Source organism: Equus caballus, chromosome 6 (assembly GCF_041296265.1).
Source record: "Equus caballus isolate H_3958 breed thoroughbred chromosome 6, TB-T2T, whole genome shotgun sequence".
Lineage (NCBI taxonomy): Eukaryota > Metazoa > Chordata > Mammalia > Perissodactyla > Equidae > Equus > Equus caballus.
Window position 1 is genome coordinate 83,203,341 of NC_091689.1, and position 22,729 is coordinate 83,226,069.

Here is a 22,729-nt window from a genome sequence, read left to right on the forward strand (position 1 = left end):
GTTGGGTCATGCCTTGTTCACAGGAAGGTCAAAGCGTCATGGGTCCATGGAACATACCCAGTCCCCAGCCTTGGCCTCACCCTAGTCCACATGTCCCCGGTGAGCAAGCTACCCCTACCTCCAGCCCTGCCCTAGCCCAGTGCACTGGGAAGGATTCCCCTGTTCCGGCCGTACTGATAAATATGGAAACTCCATCTTTATTGGCTGTATAAACGTCTCTGGTCTGTACATACATTTCTTACATCATAGTGCAGGGCCTGACGGGAGGGCCAAAGGGCAGGCCCCAGCAGCACAACAGCTCACCACCTTTCCCCAAAGCCCTACCCACTCTGTGCAAACCAAGGCCAACAGCTCCTGCTCCTCTTCCTCTCAGGAGAAGCCACTGTGTGGGGCGGGGCCAGGGGTCAAGGGGTGGGAGACACAGGTAAGTGCTGGAATCAAACACTGAAGCAAAACAGGCAGCAAGCTGGGGTTGGGGGCCGGGGGTGAGGGCCGAGCTGCCTCTAGGCTCCCTCGGCCAGGGGTCCAGGGCTCACAGTCTTGCTGTCACCAGGGCAGGAGAGACATGCTCCGGAGTCTCAGCCTGCATCCCAAGGAATGAGGGACAAGGGTGCCACAGGTGAGCTGAGGATGGGAGCACAGGAAGAGAGAAGCAAGAGCCCCAGGCCCTCACCGCACAGCCCCTCCCATTCCCCTAACATGTAATGGGCACCCATCTGTGTGCACAGCTTGGGGGGGCCGGAGCCTTGGGCTCTCTGTGGGACGGGCGCCTGAGCAGGCAGTGAGGCGGAAAGCTGGCTCTCAGAAAAGAACAGAGACCCTACAGGAGTCTTCTCGGGACAGCAGGCAGTGAAAGGAAACAGGGCCCAAGAGAGCCCCCCTAGCCCAGCCAGGGGGGAGGACAGCAGCAACTGGTTCACACGATGGGACAGGGAACGAAAAAGAGAAGAATGCAAGGAGAAATACTGTGGTAAATAGCGGAGGGGGCTGTCTCCACTCGCCCCTCAGCAGAGCCTCACGCCCAAATAGCAGCTGAGACAGGGTGCTCACCCCTCTCCACTCCCCTGGGCCAGTGGGGAAAGGGGATGCGGGAGCCCACTGGCTAAAGCAAGTGGGACCCATCGACATTGCAATACCCTTCTATGGGCCTCTTACTGTCCAGCCAGGGACTCGGGCCCAGGGACTGATGACGGGGGCAGCACCAGGGCAGAAACGTGGGCACCGAGGAGCCTGGCAGGGGCCTGGTGTGGTAGGGGCAGAGGGACTATGCGCCCCGTGGGACCTGCTGGGTGAGCAAATCCTCGGGGAACTCAGGAACTGGGTCCTGGTCCTGCAAGGGTGAGGAGAGGGAGGAAGGGCAGGGCTGGGGAGGAGCCCCTAGCCACTCAGTGGATGCAGATCCACTTTGACTTTCTCCCCGCAGCTCAGCATTCCGATGGTGGGGAAGAAGCCCCCAGAGGGCACAACAGCATCCTTCTTCCCGATGATCTTGCCATTCCGAGTGAAGAAAACCTAGGGGCGGGGGTGCAGAACAGAGTGGAACAAGCAGCTCTGGCCTCTCCTCTGAGGATGCTGCACCCCAATCACCTTCGATGCCCAGCACTTCAGAGAGACTTAGGGTGATGCGGAAAGTGACCACAAGAGGGCGTCCTGAGGCTGGAAACCAGCCTCCCAACCAGTCTCCCCAGCTGCGCACTCAGGTTACCTCGGAACAGGAAGGCGCCGGCAGCAGTGCCCGCCTTTCCCCTCCCTCCCCCGCCTCCGCCTTCCTCTTCCCACAGGGCCAGGCTTGCTAAGGCCCAAGAACCCTAGGCCGACCCCAAACCTCCCCAACTCACCACCACCTTCTTGCCCTCGTGCTCCGGCTCTATCTCTTCCCCATCTTCTTCCTCCTCCTCTTCCTCCTCTTCCTCTTCGCCTTCCTGGTGCAGGTACATGACATTCCGGACGTTCCGGACGGCCCGGGCAGTCGGGGACAGGATCACTGTGTCACAACTGTCATCACTGTCACCTAGGAGGCCAAGGAACCTGAGCTTTTGTGGTATTGCCCCCACCCCCTGCCCGACCAGCCTGGCTAGGCACCCCCACCCCACTTACCCTCACTGTCCAGAATGTAGTCCCGAGGGAACATGATTCCACAGCCCATAATGTCCCCTTTGTAACAGCGTGGCCCAAAGGGGTCCCCCACGCCACTGCCATGGAAGATCTTCCCATCGTCTGTTGGAGGGAGGGGAGAAGACACACACTTGAAGGAGGGGCTGACACTACTCCCCGCAGAGGGCCCTTGCTTGGAGTTGAGCTCCCCTACCTCCCTCTCGGGGCTTGAGGAAGGGAGGGGACAAGAAACAAAGATGGAGAGACGGGAGACAGAAGGCAAGATGGCACCAAAGACGAAAAGAGACGCAATGTCTGGCCGTTCAAGGGGCTGGGGGCGGGGGGGCACTCCCTCACAGAGTCAGTCAGAGAGGTGAGAGGGGCTGAGGAGGGGAGGGAGAGGTGGGACCAAGAGCTCCTGGCTCCTCCTTTTCTAAAGAAAGCCCTAAAGGAAATCAAGCCGACCAAAAAAAGAAAATGCAAAATCTGCAGGAAAGGCGCAGAAGGAGCCAGCTCAGAGGCCTGGAATGTCCAGTTCAGCCCAGATCCTCCGCCCCTGCTCTGCCCCCCTGGCTTTTAAGGCTGGGAGGAAAAACACAGAGGACAGGAAAGCACCACAGCCTGGGAAGGGGAGATGAGGCAGCCGGGGGGGGGGGGGGGGGGGGGGGGGGAAGTCTCCCCAGCCAGATGCTGGGGGAATAGCCAGGAAAATGGATGTCCCTGTGCCTCTGCATCCCCCTCAATCCTGGCCACCCGAGGGCAGCCCCTTACTCACCTGCATGATAAGCCACAGACCCTCTGCTCCAGCCAGGGTGCCTGTTCTTGGGATAGTCCTGCATGAAGAAGAAAATCTATGGTACCATGCCCGAGAAAGAGGACAGGCAAGAGTGGTGTCTGAACCTTCCGTCTTCTGGAATCGGCTACAACCCAGAAGGCTGCTCACCACCCCCGCGGCCTCTCACACCCTTCAGGCACGCGAGGGTGCGGGGGAAGCATGGAAGGTGAGGAGGTGCTGGCTTTCATGGCCAGGGCTACAGGCTGCCCCCACCCCACATCCGGGCGTCGGTGTGTGTGGTACAGTCACGACCCCTCTCTCAGGTCCTAGGTCATGCAGGGTCTGTACCCTTACACAGCAGACACATACAACTGTGTCCTGTTTCAGGTTAAGAGCCCCGCTGCAGCCTGGCCCCCCTGATCTCCCCAAGAGCTCCCGGCCCTATCCCAACAGCCCCAGGGCTCAGCAGGTAGAAAGTCAGTGCTCATGCCCACCTTCCGGGCCAGCCCCAGGGCGATGTAGCATTTCTCTCCAGGGTCCACAATCTCCACCTCGAAGTAGTGGCTACGCGTGCTGAGTGGGTGCCGGGCCTGGGCCAGCCCCACGTCCACGATGCTCTTGCCCTTGCCCAAGTATTCCAGCAGCTGGAGGGGAAGAGACGGGGTAGGGAGGTAGTGGGCAGGCCAACACCCGCCCTGGAAACCTGGTCCCAGGGAGTTGGGGACCTGTTTCCCAGGTCTGACAAAAACCCTGGCTGAAGAGCGCAAGGATCCCAGAGTCACAGAGTGGGTCTCAACATTCTAAGCAAGCGTGGGAAAACACGGATGGGGCGGGGTATGGAAGGAGCCAGCGTGAGCAGGAGGACTGGGCCCCTTGCTGGACGCTGTGCCCACCTGCCTACTGAGCCAAAGACCCTTGCCTTGCTTGGGGGAGACAGGGAGGCTGAGCGCCAGGAACCACAGGAGGGGTCTCAAGGCTATGTCACCACTTCCGAGACACTTTGCTGGGAAAAGCCCACCCCAGGGGCCCTGAACACAGAGAAAAGGAGAAGGGACGACTAGGCTGAGAGGAAACTTGACGACTTTCTCAGGGGACCTGCTGGGGACTGGGGACAGGGAGGATGCAGAGGGCGGGTGCCAACTCCAGAGGCTGCGGAGGGGCAAGACGAGCTCAGAGGCCAGTTCTGCCTGAGCCTGACGGAATTTCTCAAGGCTTTTGTTTCACTTGGCTTTGAACAGAGCTGTTCCTGGTTGGGTCAGGGAGGTGCTGAGGGGAGCCAGGGAACCCAGAACGAGCTGCTCCACTCCTCCACCGAATGTGAGGGAGGGGAGCAGGCAGAACAAAGCTAGGAAGGCAGGCTTTCGTGCTCCCAGCCCCTTGCAGCTCTTTCAAGCTGGAGTGGGGGGGGCAGATGACTGATGGGCTCTTGGGGCTCTTCAGACCCACAGTGGTCCTGCCTGGGCATGATGGGGCGGCAACCCCCAACAATCTGGGAGGATTTATTTATCAGTTGTCATGGTAACAGTAGGGCTATGACTCAACCGCATCCCCTCTTTCTCCCTCACCATCACCTGGGATTCCTTAATCCCTTTTTAATTAGCCAAACTGCCCCTCAAGACTTTCTTCTACCCTCCCACCCCTCCAGCCCTGAAGAAAATACGCGCCCTGGGGACCTCCTCCACTTATCCCTGGCAAGCCTTGGGATGCTGGCCTCTCACTCCCCAGGAACTCCTGCCTGAACAGGAAAGGAATTAGGCTCGCCTGCACCAGCATGGAAGCCTCTGTGCGTCTTCAGCAGAGGCAGGTGCTGCATCCTCACCACCCTCTTCAGAGGAAAGGGAGGGACTTGGTCTCCTCCTCAGCCCTGGATCCCCAAAGCCCTGCCACCTCAAGTCCAGCCTCTCCTCCTCTCCAAAGAGAACTGGAGGTGGCAGGGGGTGGAGGACACCCAGGGAAAAGCCAGAGATGTATGGGAGACCACCGAAATCCACACCCAGGCTCGCTCTTCTCTAATCCCTCCAGCCAAGACCTTACAGCTTTCGGATGACACTGGCTCTTCGATCTATTTATTTCTTGACACTCCATTATAGCACCTGCTTTCCCATCAGAAAGGGGTCCCTGCAGGTCTGATTTACTGAGGATTAATTAAGGCCCACACTGTTTGAACTCTGTCTGCGGTCCTCCATGTCTTCTCTGCTCGGCCTGGGCTCCTCCTCAGCATCTCTCCCCATGAGCTGGGAGGGGTGGGGCTTGATGCACATTAACTAGCTCACACTCCACCCAGTCCGAGCAGCCCCCAGCCCACCCTCTCCACCCAGCATTGCAGAACGGGGTGGGGGACCCCACAGCTGCCCTTGACCCACTCCATCCAACTGGCCTGAGCATGGGAAACACAGTGTTCTCCGCTTCCAGAGCCAAGAGACAGCGGATCCAGATCCTGATCCTTGGGAAAAACCCGCCCAACCGTTCCCTGTGCCTCGGCCGGGCCGAGAAGGGCAGCCTGCAGTTGTGTCTGCGGATAGGGCGGGGACGCTTCCTCACGCTAAAAGGCCAGGAAGAACACACCAACATGAACTGACACCCACCCCACCCTGCCAAGCAGTTCAGACAGCCTGCTGAGAGCCTGTAAGGCCAGGTCCCTGCACAATTTCCCCTTTTCAGGACAGGAACCAGGGGTCAGCCCTGGGGCCGAGTGGTTAAGTTGGTGTGCTCCGCTCCCAAGGCCCACGGTTCTGCCGGTTCGGATCCTGGGCACGGACACAGCACTGCTCATCAGGCCACACTGAGGCGGCGCCCCACATGCCACAGCTAGAAGGACCCACAACTAAAACATATACAACTATGTACTGGGGGGATTTGGGGAGAAAAAGCAGGGAAAAAAAAAAGAAGATTGGCAACAGTTGTTAGCTCAGGTGCCAATCTTTAAAAAAAAAAAGAGAGAGAGAGCAAGGACCCACCCAGCCCTCAGGATGGAAGCCGCCCCAAGTCATCTGACCCTCTCTGATCAGAGATCCTGCTCCTGGGCAAAGTCCTCCCAAGCCCTCCAGAGCCTTCTCAGAGCACTAGTGGAAGGGGTGGGGAAGTCTGGCTCCCTGACGATCCTGCTAAGTACACTGCTACCTCTGCAGACCAGGGCTGTTAGGAGCCTGGAAGAGAGGGGAGGTTTAGGCCTGGAGCCTGAGATGCTGGTCCCTCAATCTGTGCTTCAGATGCCTCTTTAGTTTGAAAGAAAATCAAATGGACCTAGGTTCAAATCCTAACTCCTATTACTGACTAGCCACTAGCCTTGAGCAAGTGACCTTCCCTTCTTTAAGCCTCAGTTTCTCCAACAGTAAAAGAAGGACACTATTACCTGCCTCTCCTAACATGGGTAGGAAGAATAAATGAAGTGACTGTCGAGTGCTCAGCACGGAGCCCGACACCCAGTGTGTGATCAGTGCACATTTCTGCCGTTCCCTAAATCAGGAAATGGGGGTATACTGGGACTGGCCAACATATTAATGCTCCTGAAACATTACAGTCACCCCAAAGCTACAACAGACTTAAACTACCAATCACAAAAAAGGAAACAATCTTTCCTCTCGGCCCTGACCTCCAACTACAATGGCCACTTCGTCTCCCAGAAGGGGTCACCGTTTCCCTAGGACAGATGACTACTCCCCAGATTAGTTTACCCCAACTGACCAACGGTCCTCCTCCCAGTGTTCCTCCTGGAACAATGCCCATTCAACAGGAATGTTCCCCTGCATCTTTGGAAAGGGTAGAGGGAACCCTTTCCTTGGGGCTCTCAAGCCCCCTGCCTCCAGGCCTCGCTCCCCTCAAATGATGAAAGCCCTCAGAGGCCAAACAAGTGGACTGGATGCCACAGAGCAGAGGCTGCAGAGCAGAGAACAGAGCGCCTCCTGCACCCCACCCCCTCCCACCCCCCTAGGGGTAGGGCCTTCTCGGCCTCTTCTCTCCTGCTGGTATCCGCCCTCCTCTTGCCAGCAGAGACCCTAATCCCTCTTGACAGGAGCAAGGGAGGGCTCAGTGCCCTAAGGGCCTAGAAGCAGCTGAAACAAGAACAAGAACATGCTCCCCACGGCCAGCTCAGGCCCCAACACGGTCTCCTTCTGGGTTGGGTCTGAGAGGACCCCTGGGAGGGTGGGGCCTCACTCACCCCGCTTTGTGTACCAAATTTGTTGCCCCGTCACTAAGGAGTTGTCAGAGGAGCTAGGAACAGGAAACAAAGACAGAATGAGTCTAATCCCTGAACTTTACCTCCTGCCCCCGCCCCTCCCCCCATTACCTCACTTTGCAAGGCCTAGGGGCAGGGATGAGGCAAGGGGCAACACCGCCATCCCTGAGCAAACCCTGAGCAGACGTGGGAGCAATTCTTCAACACCCTCAGAGCTCCAGGGAGCGGGGATTCTTTAGGAGGGCAAACTGAGGCCACACGAAGCAGGGGAAGAATTCTACTCAAGAAAGAGCCAGGTCTGGGGCCAGCCCCATGGCCGAGTGGTTAAATTTGCATGCTCCGCTTCGGCAGCCCAGGGTTTCACAAGTTCAGATCCTGGGCACGGACATGGCACCGCTCATCAAGCCACACTGAGGCGGCGTCCCACATGCCACAACTAGACGGACCCACAACTAGAATATACAACTCTGTACTGGGGGCTTTGGGGAGAAGAAGAAGAAAAAAGAAGACTGGCAACAGATGTTAGCTCAGGTGCCAATCTTTAAAAAAAAAGAAAGAGTGAGCCAGGTCTGACTATATATAGATACTGAGCTCAAACAAATACAACTGAATATTAACAACTATTGAATCTAGGTAGCGGGTATACGGGTGTTCACTATACTATTTTTTCAACTTTCCGTATGTTTGAATTTTTCAGTTGATATGTTGGAGGAAAAAAAAAGTCAGGAACTGAATTCACTCTTCTTTATGGGAAGAGCCAGTGAGAAGGGAAAAGAGAGGATGATTGAGACTCCAAAACTGAGAGAAAGGGCTAAGAGTACAGAAATTTCAAGGCAGCCAAGAAAACTCACTAGAAGGGCCTCGGGGGAAGTGGGCATTGAAGACCAGGAACTCCGGCTCCATCCTATGAGGGGGCGGGGGGAGAGGAGATGAGCGGCTGCAGCAGAGCGGGCTTGGGGAGAAGGTCCAGCAGGTATTAGATGGTGGGAAGGCGGGGCGGTCAATGGATGACTATCGGCTTAGTCTGCTACTCACTCACTGTCTGACATTTGAACAAGTCTCTTCACTTTTCTCTGGGGAAGTTTTTTCATCAATAGCACAAGAGGATATCTGGGAATGCGTGAGCTGTCACAATGACTAGGGGAGGGGGCTCCTATGTCTGGGAACCAGGGAAGCTAACTGTCCAGCATGTCAAGGAACTGTCTCCCACCTAAAATGCCAGCTGAGAACTCCTGGCCTGGCTGGCATCAAAGCCTCTCCCAAACCCTCGTGGTTCCAAAGGGCGCTCTACTGGGTACATGATCCAGGGCAGGAGAAACAGGTTCCACCAACAGCAGAGGTCTGCAGCCCCGGGGCAGGGCTTCCCACAGAGGGGAATAGAAAACAGGAAGGGCAAAGAGGAGAAACAACTGTGATAGACATCTTTAGAAACAGGAGGCACAGTCACTGCCCAAATGACCTCTCCCAGGCTCCTCCAGGCTGACACACTCTGATCGCTGGATCAGAAATACTGTCAGAGGGACAAGAGGGAGGAGGCCAAGAGACAAGTGGAGATGAGAGGCCAAGGGGATGGAAGACACCGGGTAAAAGTCACCCTCATTTGAAAGATGAGGTGGCTGGCAAGACTAGAAGAGGCACATGTCCCCCAAGAGGCTCATGCCCAAGTCTTCCCAGAGAAGTAAATGCACAAGGAGTAGTTGGCACGTGCCAGCTGTCCCAAGCTAGGGTGATGGTCTGAGAAAAGAGCCAAACTCAACAGCTTACGTCCAAGGAAGAAAAAAGTCTGAAACGTGACCTGAGGGCATTCGGGGAGGGCAGAGAGGAAGGAAGGCTATCTATAAATGTCTACAGGATTCTGCATCAATTATAAAAGATTGCCTGGAAGAAGCTGGGAGCAGAGTGGGGACAGGTCCAGGCAGGGAAAGGATGCCAGGAAAAAACTCTTGAGGAGAGGTCAGGGATGAGAGCTGGAACACCGCCCTGGCTCAGTCCCAACTTCAACTCTGTAGATGTTGTCAAAATGATGGTGGAAGCGGAAAAGAAAGGAAAGAGATGAGGGCCAAGGAGTGGGCATCTGAGGCCTCCTGGCTGGTAGCCACTGCAGTCCTTGGCCCCCAGTGCCAGAAGGGGGTGCAGAGTGTCAAAAGCAGCAGGAAGGCACACTTTCTGCCATTCTCCTTGCGTTCGACTCACCTTGAACTCCAGAAGGGAGGAGCTCTGCTCATAATCCACTCCCACCCCCCACTGCTTCTGTTTTGCTATCAAAGGCTGAATTGAAAACAGCCTGGGTTGGGGTGAGAAGGCCAGAGGGTGGAGAAAAAGGTTGAGTCGGGAGCAAGAGGGCAGCAGAGGGACAATTCAAAGTGGGAGGCTGGAGCAGCCCACTAGAGGTCAGGGCCAGACCCCTGACTCAGCATCCATTCACTCCCAACCCAGCATGAGGCACAGGGGTTAGATACGAAGAATTTCCCAGGGCCGGCCCAGTGGCACAGCGGTTAAGTTCACAGGTTCCTCTTTGGCGGCCCAGGGTTCACCGGTTCGGATCCTGGGTGCAGACCTACGCACTGCTCATCAAGCCATGCTGTGGCAGGTGTCCCACATAAAATAGAGGAAGATGGGCACAGATGTTAGCTCAGGGCCAGTCTTCCTCAGCAAAAAGAAGACTGACAGCAGATATTAGCTGAGGGCTAATCTTCCTGAAAAAAAGAATTTCCCTCTCTCAAGGTCCACACACTTCCCAAGAAATCCAGGGAGAGCTTAAAGCAGGTATGACAACAAGCTGTATACAGAAGCAAGCTTTGGCGGGTCAGGGACTCTCACTGACTCTTCATCTGCCTCTCTCCGCATCCTCTACAAAATGTAGGGGAAGACAGGAGAGACTGACATTGACACTCACTCAAAAGATCTCAAAGAACCTTCCTCTACATGAGTGGGACTTGTGACCACACCTGCCCCACAGCACAGGGAACGGAAAGCTTGGGCCAGCTGAGCTGAGACTGAGCCAAAGGGGGATCTAGGCATCCTGACGCCAAATCAGCCCGAGCCTCTCAAGGCAGGTGTGCAGGGCAGCAGAGGGCACCAGGGGCCGGAGGAACCACAGAAGCCCAAGGAGAACTACAACTTGTTCTGAAGGAAAAGCAGTGAACCTGAGCTCTCAAATGAAGGGGAAGGGAAGAAGGAGACTCTGCGCTGAGGAGGACACAGACCTGCACTCAAGGAGCCATGTCAGGGCCCCAGGCTACCCTGCCAACATTCCCATTGCCCAAACCCTGCAAAAGACACATCCTCACTCCCCATTCTACACAATCCAGACACACTTAAGTGGCCCCACAGGTGTTCTGCCCAGCCCCCCCACCCCACTGCCCCTTACTCACAGTTCCGCAGACTCGGACATCATGCAGCCGGCCCCACTCGTCCTCATAACTGTCCACCATCATGACACTGTCGTCCTCACGGCCCAGCTCTGCGTTGAGGTGCAGGCGCACCTCCTCACCGAGGGAGTGCATGCCCACTGCGGGAAACAGCCCGTCTGGGGACATGGGCATGATGGTGGAGCCCACCTGCAGCAGAGGGAGGGAGGGAGCAGCCGTCTGGCTCACTTTTCCACAGCTCATCTAATTCTCACAGGGCACTTTTGAGATGCAACAAATAATTATCACACGCACTGACAGATAGAAAAACAGAGGTACAGAAAAGTTTAAAAAGTTGCTACGTCCTCCTGGCTGAGCACGGCATCCACAGAGCTAGAAGGCAAACACAAGTCTCTTGACTTGCTGCCAGATCCTTCAGGTACGTGCGAGTGGGCACTGGAGCAGGAAAGGGCTGAGGTAAGGATGCTATGAGGCAGGGCCTCCCCCCAGGCAATTTCCCAGGGTGGGGATGGAGCTGGGGAGGGGAAGAAAGAGAGCTAGGGTCTTTCTCTTCTATTTGCTCCTTTCCCATCTCTTCCCCACTACAAGTCTCTCTCTGAAGACAGAAGAAAAGGAGAAGTGAAACCAGGAAAATAAAACACAGAAAGGACACATCCTCAAAGGCATTCAGTCAAAATCCAATGAGGACCTCCAGCTTATCATGCAGCCAGGCCACAATCTCCCCCTCTTTTTTTCTGCTCAAAACCTTCCCGCAAATCACCCAATTCTGTCTCCCACAATTTCTGTTCCTTCACTGCACTAACTCGCCCCTCTGCGTCTATCTTCTGGGCAATGCCCCAGCTTCCCCTGGGCAGGGAAAGTGTCTTCTTCCACATGCAGGAGACTTCAGGAGCATCGGAGGCTGGACTGAAGGAGATGGGAACTGAGCCTACGGGTCCCTAGGCAAGCCCCAGCCAGCAGACTTTTTCTTATTACTCCCATGAATCCTTGGACAGCTTCAAGCCACTTATGTCCCACCCAGGATTTCCCACTCACCCGCTTCCCATTTTTGGTGAAGAAGATCTGGGCGGTCTGCACATCAAAGGACACAGGCTCAATGCCACAGCCAATCCGGTCCCCGGAGTTGCACTTTGATCCAAACTGGCGGCCCTTGGCCCGGCCATTGTACAGCCTGCGGACAGAGCAGCACAGACACAGGACCCGAGCCTGACCTCCCAACTTCTCCCCTGTGCCAACAGCCAAGGCCTTGTCTCGCTGCTCCCAGTCACTCAGCCATGGCATCCACCTATGTCCTCGCGCGTGCTCCACCCTCCCCTCTAAGTCTGCAAACCTCCAAGAGTAGCCATCAGGAAAGTCCCGATCAGAAAAGTCTATGAAAATACCCCAAGATAGGTGTAGGAGTGGCAAAAGCCACCCTGAGGTAGGCCTTCCTATCTAAGATTCCCGAATCCACAGGGTCAGCTTCCACAGGGGGCAACTCACTTGCCATCATCAGCATGGTAGGCCACAGAGTCGGGCAACCAGCCAGGCTGGTGATCCAAGCTGTAGTACTGAGGGACTAGCCCCACAGCAATGGTGCCCCGGACCCCACTGTCCACGATAGACACCTGGAGGGAGGAGAGCGGGGCACGTTTAGCAGGAGGGGGAACAGATGAATTGCTGGGAATGCAGGAAGGGGAGTCAGACCTCAAAGGGGGCTGAAGCTCAAAGAGACAAAAGACATGGGAATCAGAGAGGGATAGGGCACTCAGAGGGAGAGCTCAGCAGAGCGGGGCCTATTTTACCATAATTATCTAGAAAATGGTTTCCAAGCTATGGAAAAAAGAAGGGAGAGGAAGTAGATGCTGGGCTTGGGTAAGGGCATGGGAAAGGAGTGGGTCAAAGCCCACCTAGGTGAGGGGCAGGAGAGCAGAGGGACAGGGTGACAGGACCCCAGGGCACCTGTCTCTCAGATTAGGCACAACACTATCCTGTGCCCTTTTCCCAGACAACAGGACAGCCCTGATGGAAAATTACAAGGACCAGATCAAGAATCTAGTAAAAGAGCTCCTTGGGGCTTAAAGATCTCACCCCCTGCTCTGCCCACCCACTATCTTGATCACCTCAAAATAATTGCTGTCCTTGGTGAGGGGTCGAGAAGCCACGTAGCAGCCAACTTCACCGGAGTTTCCATGGTAACTAAGGAGGAATGAGGGGGGAGCTCCATTAGCAGCCTAGCCCAGGAGTTGGAGGGAGGGCCTCAGCATCCCCAACCCCCACCCTGCGAGGGCCAGCACAGGAGTATCCATCAGGCCACACTTCAGGACGTCTGCACAGACACAACAAGATACTTGAGGTCGCCCACCCCTCCTGCTGCCTCCAGCCAGGGTCCAACCCACACCAGACCAACGCAAGCCGGGCTTCTTCATTTCCGGGAGGAAAAGAATGCAGAGCCTCCCTTGGTTGCCTATTAGGGGTCTCACAACCCTGTCTAACCTCAATCCCTCATGCTGCAGCTTCGGCCCTTTTCCTCTGGCTCTGTCCTCAGCGGAGCTGGAGAACGGCTGGTCTCTATCCTCTGTACCAAAGCCCTTCGTAGATTGGAAGACAGTTATTCAGTCCCCACTCCTCAGCTTTCTTGTCTCCAGGCTAAATAGTACTACTTCCTTCCCCCTTCAGGGACAACTTTGTGAGAAAACTAGGCTCGAAGGACTCAGGGAAGGGGTTCGGGCCAGAAAAGAAAGTGAAAACAAACAGAAACACACAAACCAAAAGGAGTGGAAGATGGCGGGCAGGACGGACTACAGAACTGTCCTTCCTAAAACAGGAAAGCCACTGCCTTTGAAACGGCCACTCTTCACCAAACTCGACCCTGAGATGCAGGCAGGAGACCCAGACACCCCACAGACCCACTGGAGTCCTCTCAACAAGGCACTCGGGCAACTCTGAGACCTCAGCAGGCTCCCATCGCTGACATCAGTGATTCCAATGCGGACCAGGACAGCGGCCCAGAGACCAGGTGGGAAGGAGCGCAGGGCGGAGCAGCAGCATGTGCTCCCTGGGAAAGGCCTCCAGGATCAACAGCAGCCTCCTCCCAGGGCAGGGGAGACAGTCCTCTGCCTCTGAAAGAGCCTCTTTTCATCTCTGAGATCCGGCACGGAAAGGAAAATGTGGACGCACTCCCCTAAACTCACCTCAAAGTGTCTCCATCTACAAGAATGTGCTTGAACCTCTCCTGATACCGGAAAGCCCGCACCTCTCGAATCTCCCGAATCCGCCGGCGCCAATTCAGAAACCGGTAGTGCAGGTTGAGGTCATCCATCTTGTTCATGAGAACAAACCTGCCATGGGGAGAAGGCCACTGAGGGGACAGCAGGACCCTGAGCAAAACACTGCAGCATGTTTGACCCAGAATGCAGAGAGGGCCCTGCACTTGAAGCCAGTTGCCCAAGCTGACCTCAACAACCCCCATCCTCATCCTTTCGTTCAGCAAATATTTGCTGAGCTCCAACTGTGTGCACTGTTCCAGGTGTAGGGATACAGCCATGAACAAGACAGGTGGGGTTCCTGTTCTCAGAGCACTTTCATTCTAGTGGGGCAGGCATAACAGAAAGGACAATGTCAGACAGTGGAGGAGAAAACAGAGCGATGCAAGAAAGAATAATGGGTGACCGCTAGCTAAAGGACACTTTGGATAGAGTGGACAGAGAAGGCCTCTCTGAGGAGGTGACATTCGAGTTCAGATGAGAAGGAGCCAGGCATGTGACAAGCCCAAGAAAGAGCATTCCAGGCAGAGGGGACAACCAGGACACAGGTCCTGGGGTGGAGCTGGCATGGTAGAGAAATAGAAAGGCCAGGGTGGCCGGCGTGTAGGGAATGTGATGGAGAATGTACAAGAAGAGGATGGGAAGAAGGCAGGGGCCAGATAAGAGGCCCTACAGACCTTCTTAAGGAGCTTGGATTTTATCCCAAGTGTGATGGGAAGCCTCTGGAGGGTTTTAAGCAAGAAAATGACATGATTTTAAGGTTTATCAGATCTTAAAGATCATTCAGGCTGTTGGTTGGAGAACTGATCATACGAGAAACAAGAGAAGCGGCCAACAATTCATTAGGGGTTCAGATGAGAGATGGCATCCGCTAAGACGGTAGCAGTGAAGAGAGACCGGAGTAGGATGACTCCAGTATTTAAAACACCAACAGTGCTAACACATGAATGAATGAATAAATTTTTCCTGGGAGTTAAAAGTGAGAAAAAGGGGAGGGACTTTTCTCCTCCCATCCCCCAAACCCTAGGAGAGGGGTTCCACCATGGCCTGACAGTCACTTGCACACAGTAGGTGCTTAGAAAGCCTTAGCGGGGCTGATTTCAATCCCAATGCGCATGTCACGCCCTTCTGCAGCAGCTCCGAGCCACCACGTGGCCCAGAGGGTAGGCACCTGCGGACAGCCCTCCCGGGCGCTCGGCCAGCCCTCGACGCCAGCGAGAACCCGGACGCCAGACCTACGGCCATCTCTCGCCTGGAACCCCATAGCCCGGGCACCAGCGAGTGGCGGCCACACTGGCCCCGCCTCCGCCCCGGGCACGGCCTAGTCACTCAAACGAGACCCGGGGGCCAGGGGGCCTGTCCGGTCAGTGTGACCGCGCCCAGTCTCCCCAGGCCCCGCACGGGCCCAGGAAGGTCCCCAGGGAGGAAGCCCAGGGACCGGAGCGCAAGGCCCCGCCCCTGACCCCAGCCTCCGCCCAGGACCCCCGCCTCCCTCCTCAGGCTCCGGGGAGACCCGAGGCCTCGGGACCCCGCCCCGATCCCCGCCTACCGGGGCCGCCGCGTCCTCCTCATCCATAGGCCTCTCAGCTCCGCACACTAGCTCTTCGGCCGCCGCCACCACACACATCCGGGTCCCCGCCCTTCCTACGCTCCCCGAGGCCCGCCCCCCGCACCCACCGCTGCCAATCCGAAGCGGCCTAGGACGACAGGCACCTGCAGGAGCAAATCGGAGGACGCAGGCCGGTCGGGCGCGGCCCGGTGAACCGAGTACCTAGCGCGGGGCAGGGGCTTGTGAGCCCGAGTGTGAGGAGGCGGGAGGCGGCGACGTGGCGGCGCGGACGCCGCCCTGGGCGTCCGGGGCGCTGACAGGGCGGCCCAGGGGTGGCTCCTGCGCCGGGCGGGGCGGGCAGAGAAGGGCGCTGCGCACTAACACGGGGAATGTGTCCTGAGCGCTCGTTCCGTCCCAGACGTGATGCTAAAAGCTTTGTAGGATGTCCTTTTATTCCACTCAACCACCTTATGAAATGAATCGTATTATTATCTCCTTTTTGCAGATGAAGAGCGTGAGGCTGGCCTCCATAGCTCGCGCGCTTAACTGTCACCATATGCTTTATATTCTCCCGAGTTCCTTCCGCTTCATGTCGCTTCTCGTTCATTCTGGGGAGGACATTCCCCGTTCCAGGAGGAGAGAACTTCGGATGCAGAAAGCACAGTCGTGTTGTTCAGAAGCAGAGGGGTTTGGTGTGACTTGAGGAAAGTTAGGCCGGGGTCATACTGTGAAGGGAGGAAGGATGCTAACATTGATGGAGCACCTGCTAAAGAATGTTTATTGCCATTCCAGGGAGGACGTCCCCGATTTCCTTCCATCACCGAATCTCTCTTCTCGGAATAGAAAGATTTCCCCTCCTTTATATTCTCATACCGTGTCATTTGCACCTCATTTATAGCACTTATTACAATCTTACTTCTATTATTAAAGTCACCTCTGGATGTAGATCTGTCTCTGATAGACTGTGAGCTCCTTCAGACTCTGGGGTCTATCTTATTCTTATCATAAATAGATATTCTACAAACGTTGAATGAAATGGAAGCCAGCATCTGGGATACCATAAGTAGTGGCCACTTGGCTTAATGGAAATAGGTGTAGATGGAAAATTGGGACACCTGGATTAAAGCCCCAGCTCTGTGACCGAAAGGTCAAGGTCTTGGTGTTCTTATCGATAAACAAGAATTATTGAAGCCTGTGTTCTCTTAGCTCCCTTCCAGCCCCTGGATTACATAGTTCTGAATAATTACTCTCCCCAACTCGTCTCCAGCTCCTTCTGTTTCCTTCGTTGCTTCTCTTCCACCTCCTCTTCCTGAGCTATGAAAATGCCCCCAGCCTCAGCTCAGCTCTTGCCAAAGGCAGCTAGAGAGCATGGGCTAGGGTGGCTCCCAGAGTCATGTCCATCCCACACCAGGTCTCCTGGCCCCTTCCAGAAACTAGTTAGCTGGCTAGGGCCCGAGAAGGAGAGAAGACAGAAGAAGGTACTTGCAAAGTGTTACTGACAGCTGCTCATCCCACTGGAGATTTCCTCATCTCAGGTTCCAGGTGTGGGGCTGGCCCTTTTGGTGAATCCTCGATCTGCTGGCATTCTCAGGCCCTAATTGGTAATTTGTGCTTGATATCTAAACGTAGTTGATTAAACAGCTTTAGTGACGTGTGATTCACAAACAATAAGCCGTACATATTTCGGGTGTACAGTTTGGTATGTCATGTATACACCAGTGGAAATATCACCCCAATCAAGATAGTAAACATACCATCGCTCCCAAAAGTTTCCTCCTGCTCCCTTGTAATCCCTCCCTCTCACCTCCTATCCCTGGGAAACCATTAATCTGCTTCTTGTCATTAGTTAGCATTTTCTAGAATTTTATAAAAGAGAATCATACAGTAGATGCTCTGGTGGGGGGGCAGTTCTGGCTTCTTTTACTGAACGTAATTATTTTGAGATTCACCCATGTTGTTGTACGTATCAATAGTTCATTCTGTTTTATTCCTGAGTAGTGTGCTATTGTGTGGATACACCATAGTTAATTATTCATCTGTTGATCAACATTTCGTTGTTTCCAGTTTGGGGCTGTTACAGATAAAGCCGCTATGTACATTCATGCACAAATCTTTGTATGGACAAATATTTCATTTTCTTTTGGGTAAATAACTAGGAGCGAATGGCAAGATCACATAGTAGATGTATACTTAACTTTTTAAGAAACTGCCAAACTCTTTTCCAAAATGGTTATCATTTTAAATTCCTATCAGCAGTGTGTGAATGTTCCAGTTGTTCCACATCCTCTCCAACACTAGGTGTGATCATTCTCTTCAATTGTAGGCATCCTAATAGATACGTAGTGGTATTTCATTGTGGTTTTTGTTTTTCTGTGGTCTTTTTTTGAAGACAATTAGCCCTGAGATAACATCTGCTGCCAATCCTCCTCTTTTTCTTTTTCTTTTCTTTTTTCTTTTTTTTGCTGAGGAAGACAGGCCCTGAGCTAACTAACATCCATGCCCATCCTCCTCTACTTTATATGTGGGATGCCTGCCACAGCATAGCTTGCCAAGTGGTGCCATGTCCGCACCCAGGATCCAAACCAGCGAACCCCAGGCCACTGAAGCGGAACGTGCGCACTTAACTGTTGTGCCACTGGGCCAGGCCCCTCGTTCTGGTTTCAATTTGCATTTCCATAACGACTAATGATACTGAGCATCTTTTCACATGCTTATTTGCCATCCATATATCTTCTTTGGTGAAATGTCTGTTCGAATCATTTGCCCATTTTTTTAAATTGACTGTCTCCTTAGTCTCCTCAATCTGGGACAGTTATTAAGTCTTTCTTGAACAGTCAGTGCCAGTTATTTTGTATAATATCCCTCAGTTTCATTTTATCTGCTGTTTGCTCATTATTAGATTGAGGTTACACATTAACAACCTTATTGAGATCTATGATTCCTTTAAATTTTTGTATATGGTGTGAGGTATGGATCAAAGTTCATTTTTTTTGCCTATAGATACCCAACTGTTCCAGCAGCATTTTTTGAAAAGACTATCCTTTCTCTACTGAAATGCCTTTGCATCTTTGTCAAAAATCAATTGAGCAAGTAGAAAAAATGTTTTTAAAGAGAAGAAAAAAAAATAATTGTACATATGTGGGTCTATTTCTGGACTCTATTCTGTTCCACTGATCTGTTTTTCCATCTTAATGTTTTAATTCCTGTAGCTTTATAATAAGTCTTGTAATTTGGTAGGATAAGTTCTCCAATTTCGTTCTTCTTTTTTAAAGTTAGTGAGCTATTCCAGGCCCTTTGCATTTCCATTTGAGAGAATTAGCTTGCCAATTTCTACAAAAACAGCCCTCTGGGATTTTAATTGGGATTACATTGAATCTATTGGTCAATTTTGGAAGAACTGACATTTTAACAATATGGAGTCTTCCAATCCACGAACATGATATATCTCTCCCTTTATTTGTCTTCTTTTTTTTTTTTTTTTTTTTTAAAGATTTTATTTTTTCCTTTTTCTCCCCAAAGCCCCCCGGTACATAGTTGTGTATTCTTCGTTGTGGGTTCTTCTAGTTGTGGCATGTGGGACGCTGCCTCAGCGTGGTCTGATGAGCAGTGCCATGTCCGCGCCCAGGATTCGAACTAACGAAACACTGGGCCGCCTGCAGCGGAGCGCGCGAACTTAACCACTCGGCCACGGGGCCAGCCCTTTATTTGTCTTCTTTATCTCAGCAATGGTTTGTAGTTTTCAGTGAGCAGATCCTTCATCAGATTTATCCCCTAAATATTTTATATTTTTGATACAATTATAAATATTTTTAATTTCAATTTCCAATTGTTCATTGCTAATATACAGAAATACAGTTGATTTCTGTATACTGATTTTGCATATATTTGATTTTGATGTTTGAGATTTAATTGCTATCTCCCTAAACTTATTCTGGTTGTTTAATATTAAATTCTAGACTCTCAGGCCAAAATTTTAGGGAGGGGAAAAAAAGAAATATTCACTATAATCAATGTTTGTTACAGCCCAGGATAATTTCTTCAACCGCTTTGCCAGAGACAAAGCTGGCCTGCCCAAAAGGATAGGGACCCAAACCTCAAATAGTCCCTGGTTGCCTTTGGCAAGAGCCCAGACTTAGGCTGGGGGTGTTCTCATAACTCAAGAAGAGGAAGAAAAGGAGGTCTTTTCATGACTTGCTAGGGATCTTTTATCTATGATTTTATTAATTCTTTGCTAACTTCTTTCCTTTTTCAGTCTGTGCTCTTTATCATAATAATACAGTTCCTGTGTTTATTCCCACTCCACCTCCCCCATAAGGCAACCCTTCCTTTTATTTGTCTTAAAACAACCTCTCTCTAGCTCTAGAAATTACATGTGGTTTGAATATTTAGAGAATTTTGCAAACGTCTGTATTTAACTTATCCAAACTCTTAATGTTTTTCTACATCATGAAAGTTTTTGCGTTGAAGTGAAAAGAGCATTGAACTTGGAATCCAGTGGATCCCATCATCTAGTTGTGTGGCCTCTGGCAAGGTATTTAACCCTCCTGAAAATGTCTTCTTATCTTCAAAGTGGAGATGGTAATGGAACATTGTGAGAATTATGCAAAAAATAAATAAGCATTCCGTGAACTTGAGTTGAATCTGAATATCCTGCCTCCTCTTCAGATTGGAGAGCCCTCATCTGCCTGGTTAGCTCTCACAGGCTGCTATCCCCACCCCGCTGAAACATTGAGGCCTTCCAGTCCAATGAGGCCTTCCAAAGCACAGAGTTCCAGCTGTGGACACAAGAGTTTGGAACCAGAGTAGGATCATTAGTTCAACAAATACTGAATACCTTAGTGTAGGCCAGGAACTGAGTTAGACACTTCACTTATTCATTACAGAAAAAAAAATCATTGAGTACCTACCATGTACGTCACATGAATTATCCCTAACACTCATAATAATTCTGCAAAGTAGGCACTGTAACCCCCACTTTACAGAGGAAAAATAGAGTATGTGGCCCCTATCCTAAAGGCATTCATAAGCCACTTAAAAGCAGTGATCAATAGACCTAAAAAGGTCTATTGAACGCAGACCACACTCTGGGCCTCTCAACTCTTTGGCCTTTACTCTGGGAGAAAGGGGAAGAAGAAGAATAGGGGTAGGGGGTGCTGAAGGGGTGGGAGGGCCAAGAGACCCCCTGGGGTGGGCTGGGCTAGCTCAGAAGTCATGGAGCACTGAGGGAGCCTCCAGAAGAGCTGCCATGTGCCCCTTCACCCCTCGCTGCCCTCACCCAGGACTGCTTTCGCTCCCACCAAAACACCTACCTTTCCTTGATCAATTCCAAACTCCTCCTAGGGGCTGGGAGCTGGGACCCCAGAGCGGAAGAAGGTGTGGGCCCCCTGTTCGCAAAGCACTCACAGTCTAACTGGAAAAATAAGACACAAGAAAAGACAAACAAAGATGCAAGATAGCAACACAATAATGCGGATGAATTTAGAGGAAGGCAGCCAGCTGGCCAAGCAGGCAGGGAAGAGGTGGCAGAATTTGGTTTGTGGTGAGGGGCACGTGGGGAGGGTTTAGTCCTGTGAGCTGAAAGCTTGGAGTCCAGGGGAAGAAATGACCTCTGAGCCCCACTTATGCTACACCTTCACTTCCCCCAATCTCAGTTCAGGCCCAGAGATGGGACACGGCCAGGGGGCTCTGGGGAAGATGATCCAACCAGCTGGCTAGATCAGAGTGTGCTTCCAGGGCCCTTGCCCCTATGGCCATGAATGCCAGGTGGAGCACGGGTTCCATGGGGGTGAGGAGTGGGGACCCGGGGTGCCACTGAGGCCCTTTGAGGAGGAGAGAGTCACAGGAGCAGCCCTGGGACTCAGCAGGCCCACCTGGGAGTGTGCGTGGGGGACAGATGGCAGAAACCGGAGACTGGAGACCAGCTGAGTTTATCACAATTCCCATCAGGCCCACAGCAGACTTAGGCAATGTCATGATGCGGTCACTGGTCCTCCTCTCGGGGGCTTTCTGTCGTGGACTGTGCCACCACTTGTCTTTCCTCAGACTCAAAGAGTCCAGGGTCCAGGCAGGCTGCCTCCTTCACCCCTTGTTCTTAACAGGAAGTCAGCACCCAGGGGTGCCATGGATTTGGAGGGACAGGCTGGGCGTGAGAGATGCAGAGCAGAAGGGATCAGGAGAACAGAGAGCAACGTGCAAGAAGAGGAGGAAGCCCACTGGAGGTTATTCACGGGAAGGGAAGGAACAGCCCAAGCTGGTTAGCCTTTCCACAGCCCTGGCAGAAGCTTTCAGCAGACCCTCTCACAGAGGCCAGGCAGAGTCCCAGGGATTTGCACCTTGGCCCACACTCCATCCTGAGCAATCACCACATGGTTCAGATCCCTGCTCTGGGCACTGAGGTGAAGGGCATCCCAGAGGGAGGAAAAGCAGAGTCCAAGAGCCTCGGTCTGCAAAAAACAGCCTGGCTGGACCCGGCACTCACAACACACAGCTCCAGACATCCACGCGGGAGGGGTGGGGAGAAAGGAAGTACGGCGCTGGGAGGGGGGTACTGGACTGTGGAACCCCGCTTAAACTGCAGGGAGGGACCAAGCTGGGCAGTGGGAGATCTGTAGGGGTGGTGGTGCTGATGTGGGAGTGGAGAAGGGGGAGTTTGAGAAGGGAGTATTGAAGAGGGCAGTGGTGGGTGTGAGAGGATAGCAGAGTATAGGGCTTTTCTGCAAAATAACCAACAACAGAGGGGCACAAACATATTTAAAAAGCCACCCCAGGGGGGCTGGCCCCGTGGCCGAGTGGTTAATTTCACGCGCTCTGCTGCAGGCAGCCCAGTGTTTCGTCGGTTCGAATCCTGGGCGCGGACATGGCACTGCTCATCAGACCACGCTGAGGCAGCGTCCCACATGCCACAACTAGAAGGACCCACAACGAAGAATATACAACTATGTACTGGGGGGCTTTGGGGAGAAAAAGGAAAAAAATAAAATCTTACAAAAAAAAAAAAAAGCCACCCCAGGGTCCTGTGGGGAGCACTACCTTCTTCCCCATCCCCACTGCCCACAGGCCTTTCCATCTTAGTGAGGGGGCACAAGGTGGAGCCCAGGAGAAAAGCCCTAGCTAGAACCACGTGCAGGGCAAAATAAATAGGGACAAGGCTTTGGGGACAGGACAGAGCTCTCCATCCCGGAGTCAGAGCTTGGGACAGGAGGTCACAGAGCCTCTGCAGAGTGGAGGAGGGCTGCCCCAATCTGCATCGGTGTCTCCGGGCCACTGGAAGACACTGCTCCCCAAATGCGTGTCCTAGGGCCCCAGGGTAGCCCTGAGGGGCGGTGCTGAGAGTGAAGTTCTTTTTATTTCGTATTTACCTAAAAATTCAGGAAGCCCTTGCCGACATTCTGGCTTGGGGACCCAGAATTTAAATTTAGTCACTGCCCAGAGTCCTTGTTTTAGGAAAGAATGAGATGGCCATTGTTGCATAACCCGGAGCTGGGCGGGTGTGTGTTGCCAGTGGAAACGGTCCTTCTC

General features: G+C 53.2%; 1 protein-coding gene across 1 annotated transcript; it reads right to left on the bottom strand.

The window, feature by feature from the left end:
• Positions 1-171: 171 nt before the first annotated feature.
• SPRYD3 (SPRY domain containing 3) lies at positions 172-15,608 on the bottom strand. Its single transcript, XM_001490239.7, has 11 exons — positions 15,212-15,608; positions 13,591-13,737; positions 12,520-12,595; positions 11,900-12,024; positions 11,453-11,588; positions 10,421-10,606; positions 3,364-3,513; positions 2,870-2,927; positions 2,098-2,217; positions 1,839-2,011; positions 172-1,512 (listed from the first exon to the last, which is right to left on the bottom strand). Exons 1-11 carry the CDS (start codon positions 15,232-15,234, stop codon positions 1,378-1,380), a joined length of 1,329 nt encoding a protein of 442 aa, XP_001490289.2. The 5' UTR covers positions 15,235-15,608; the 3' UTR covers positions 172-1,377.
• Positions 15,609-22,729: the final 7,121 nt, after the last annotated feature.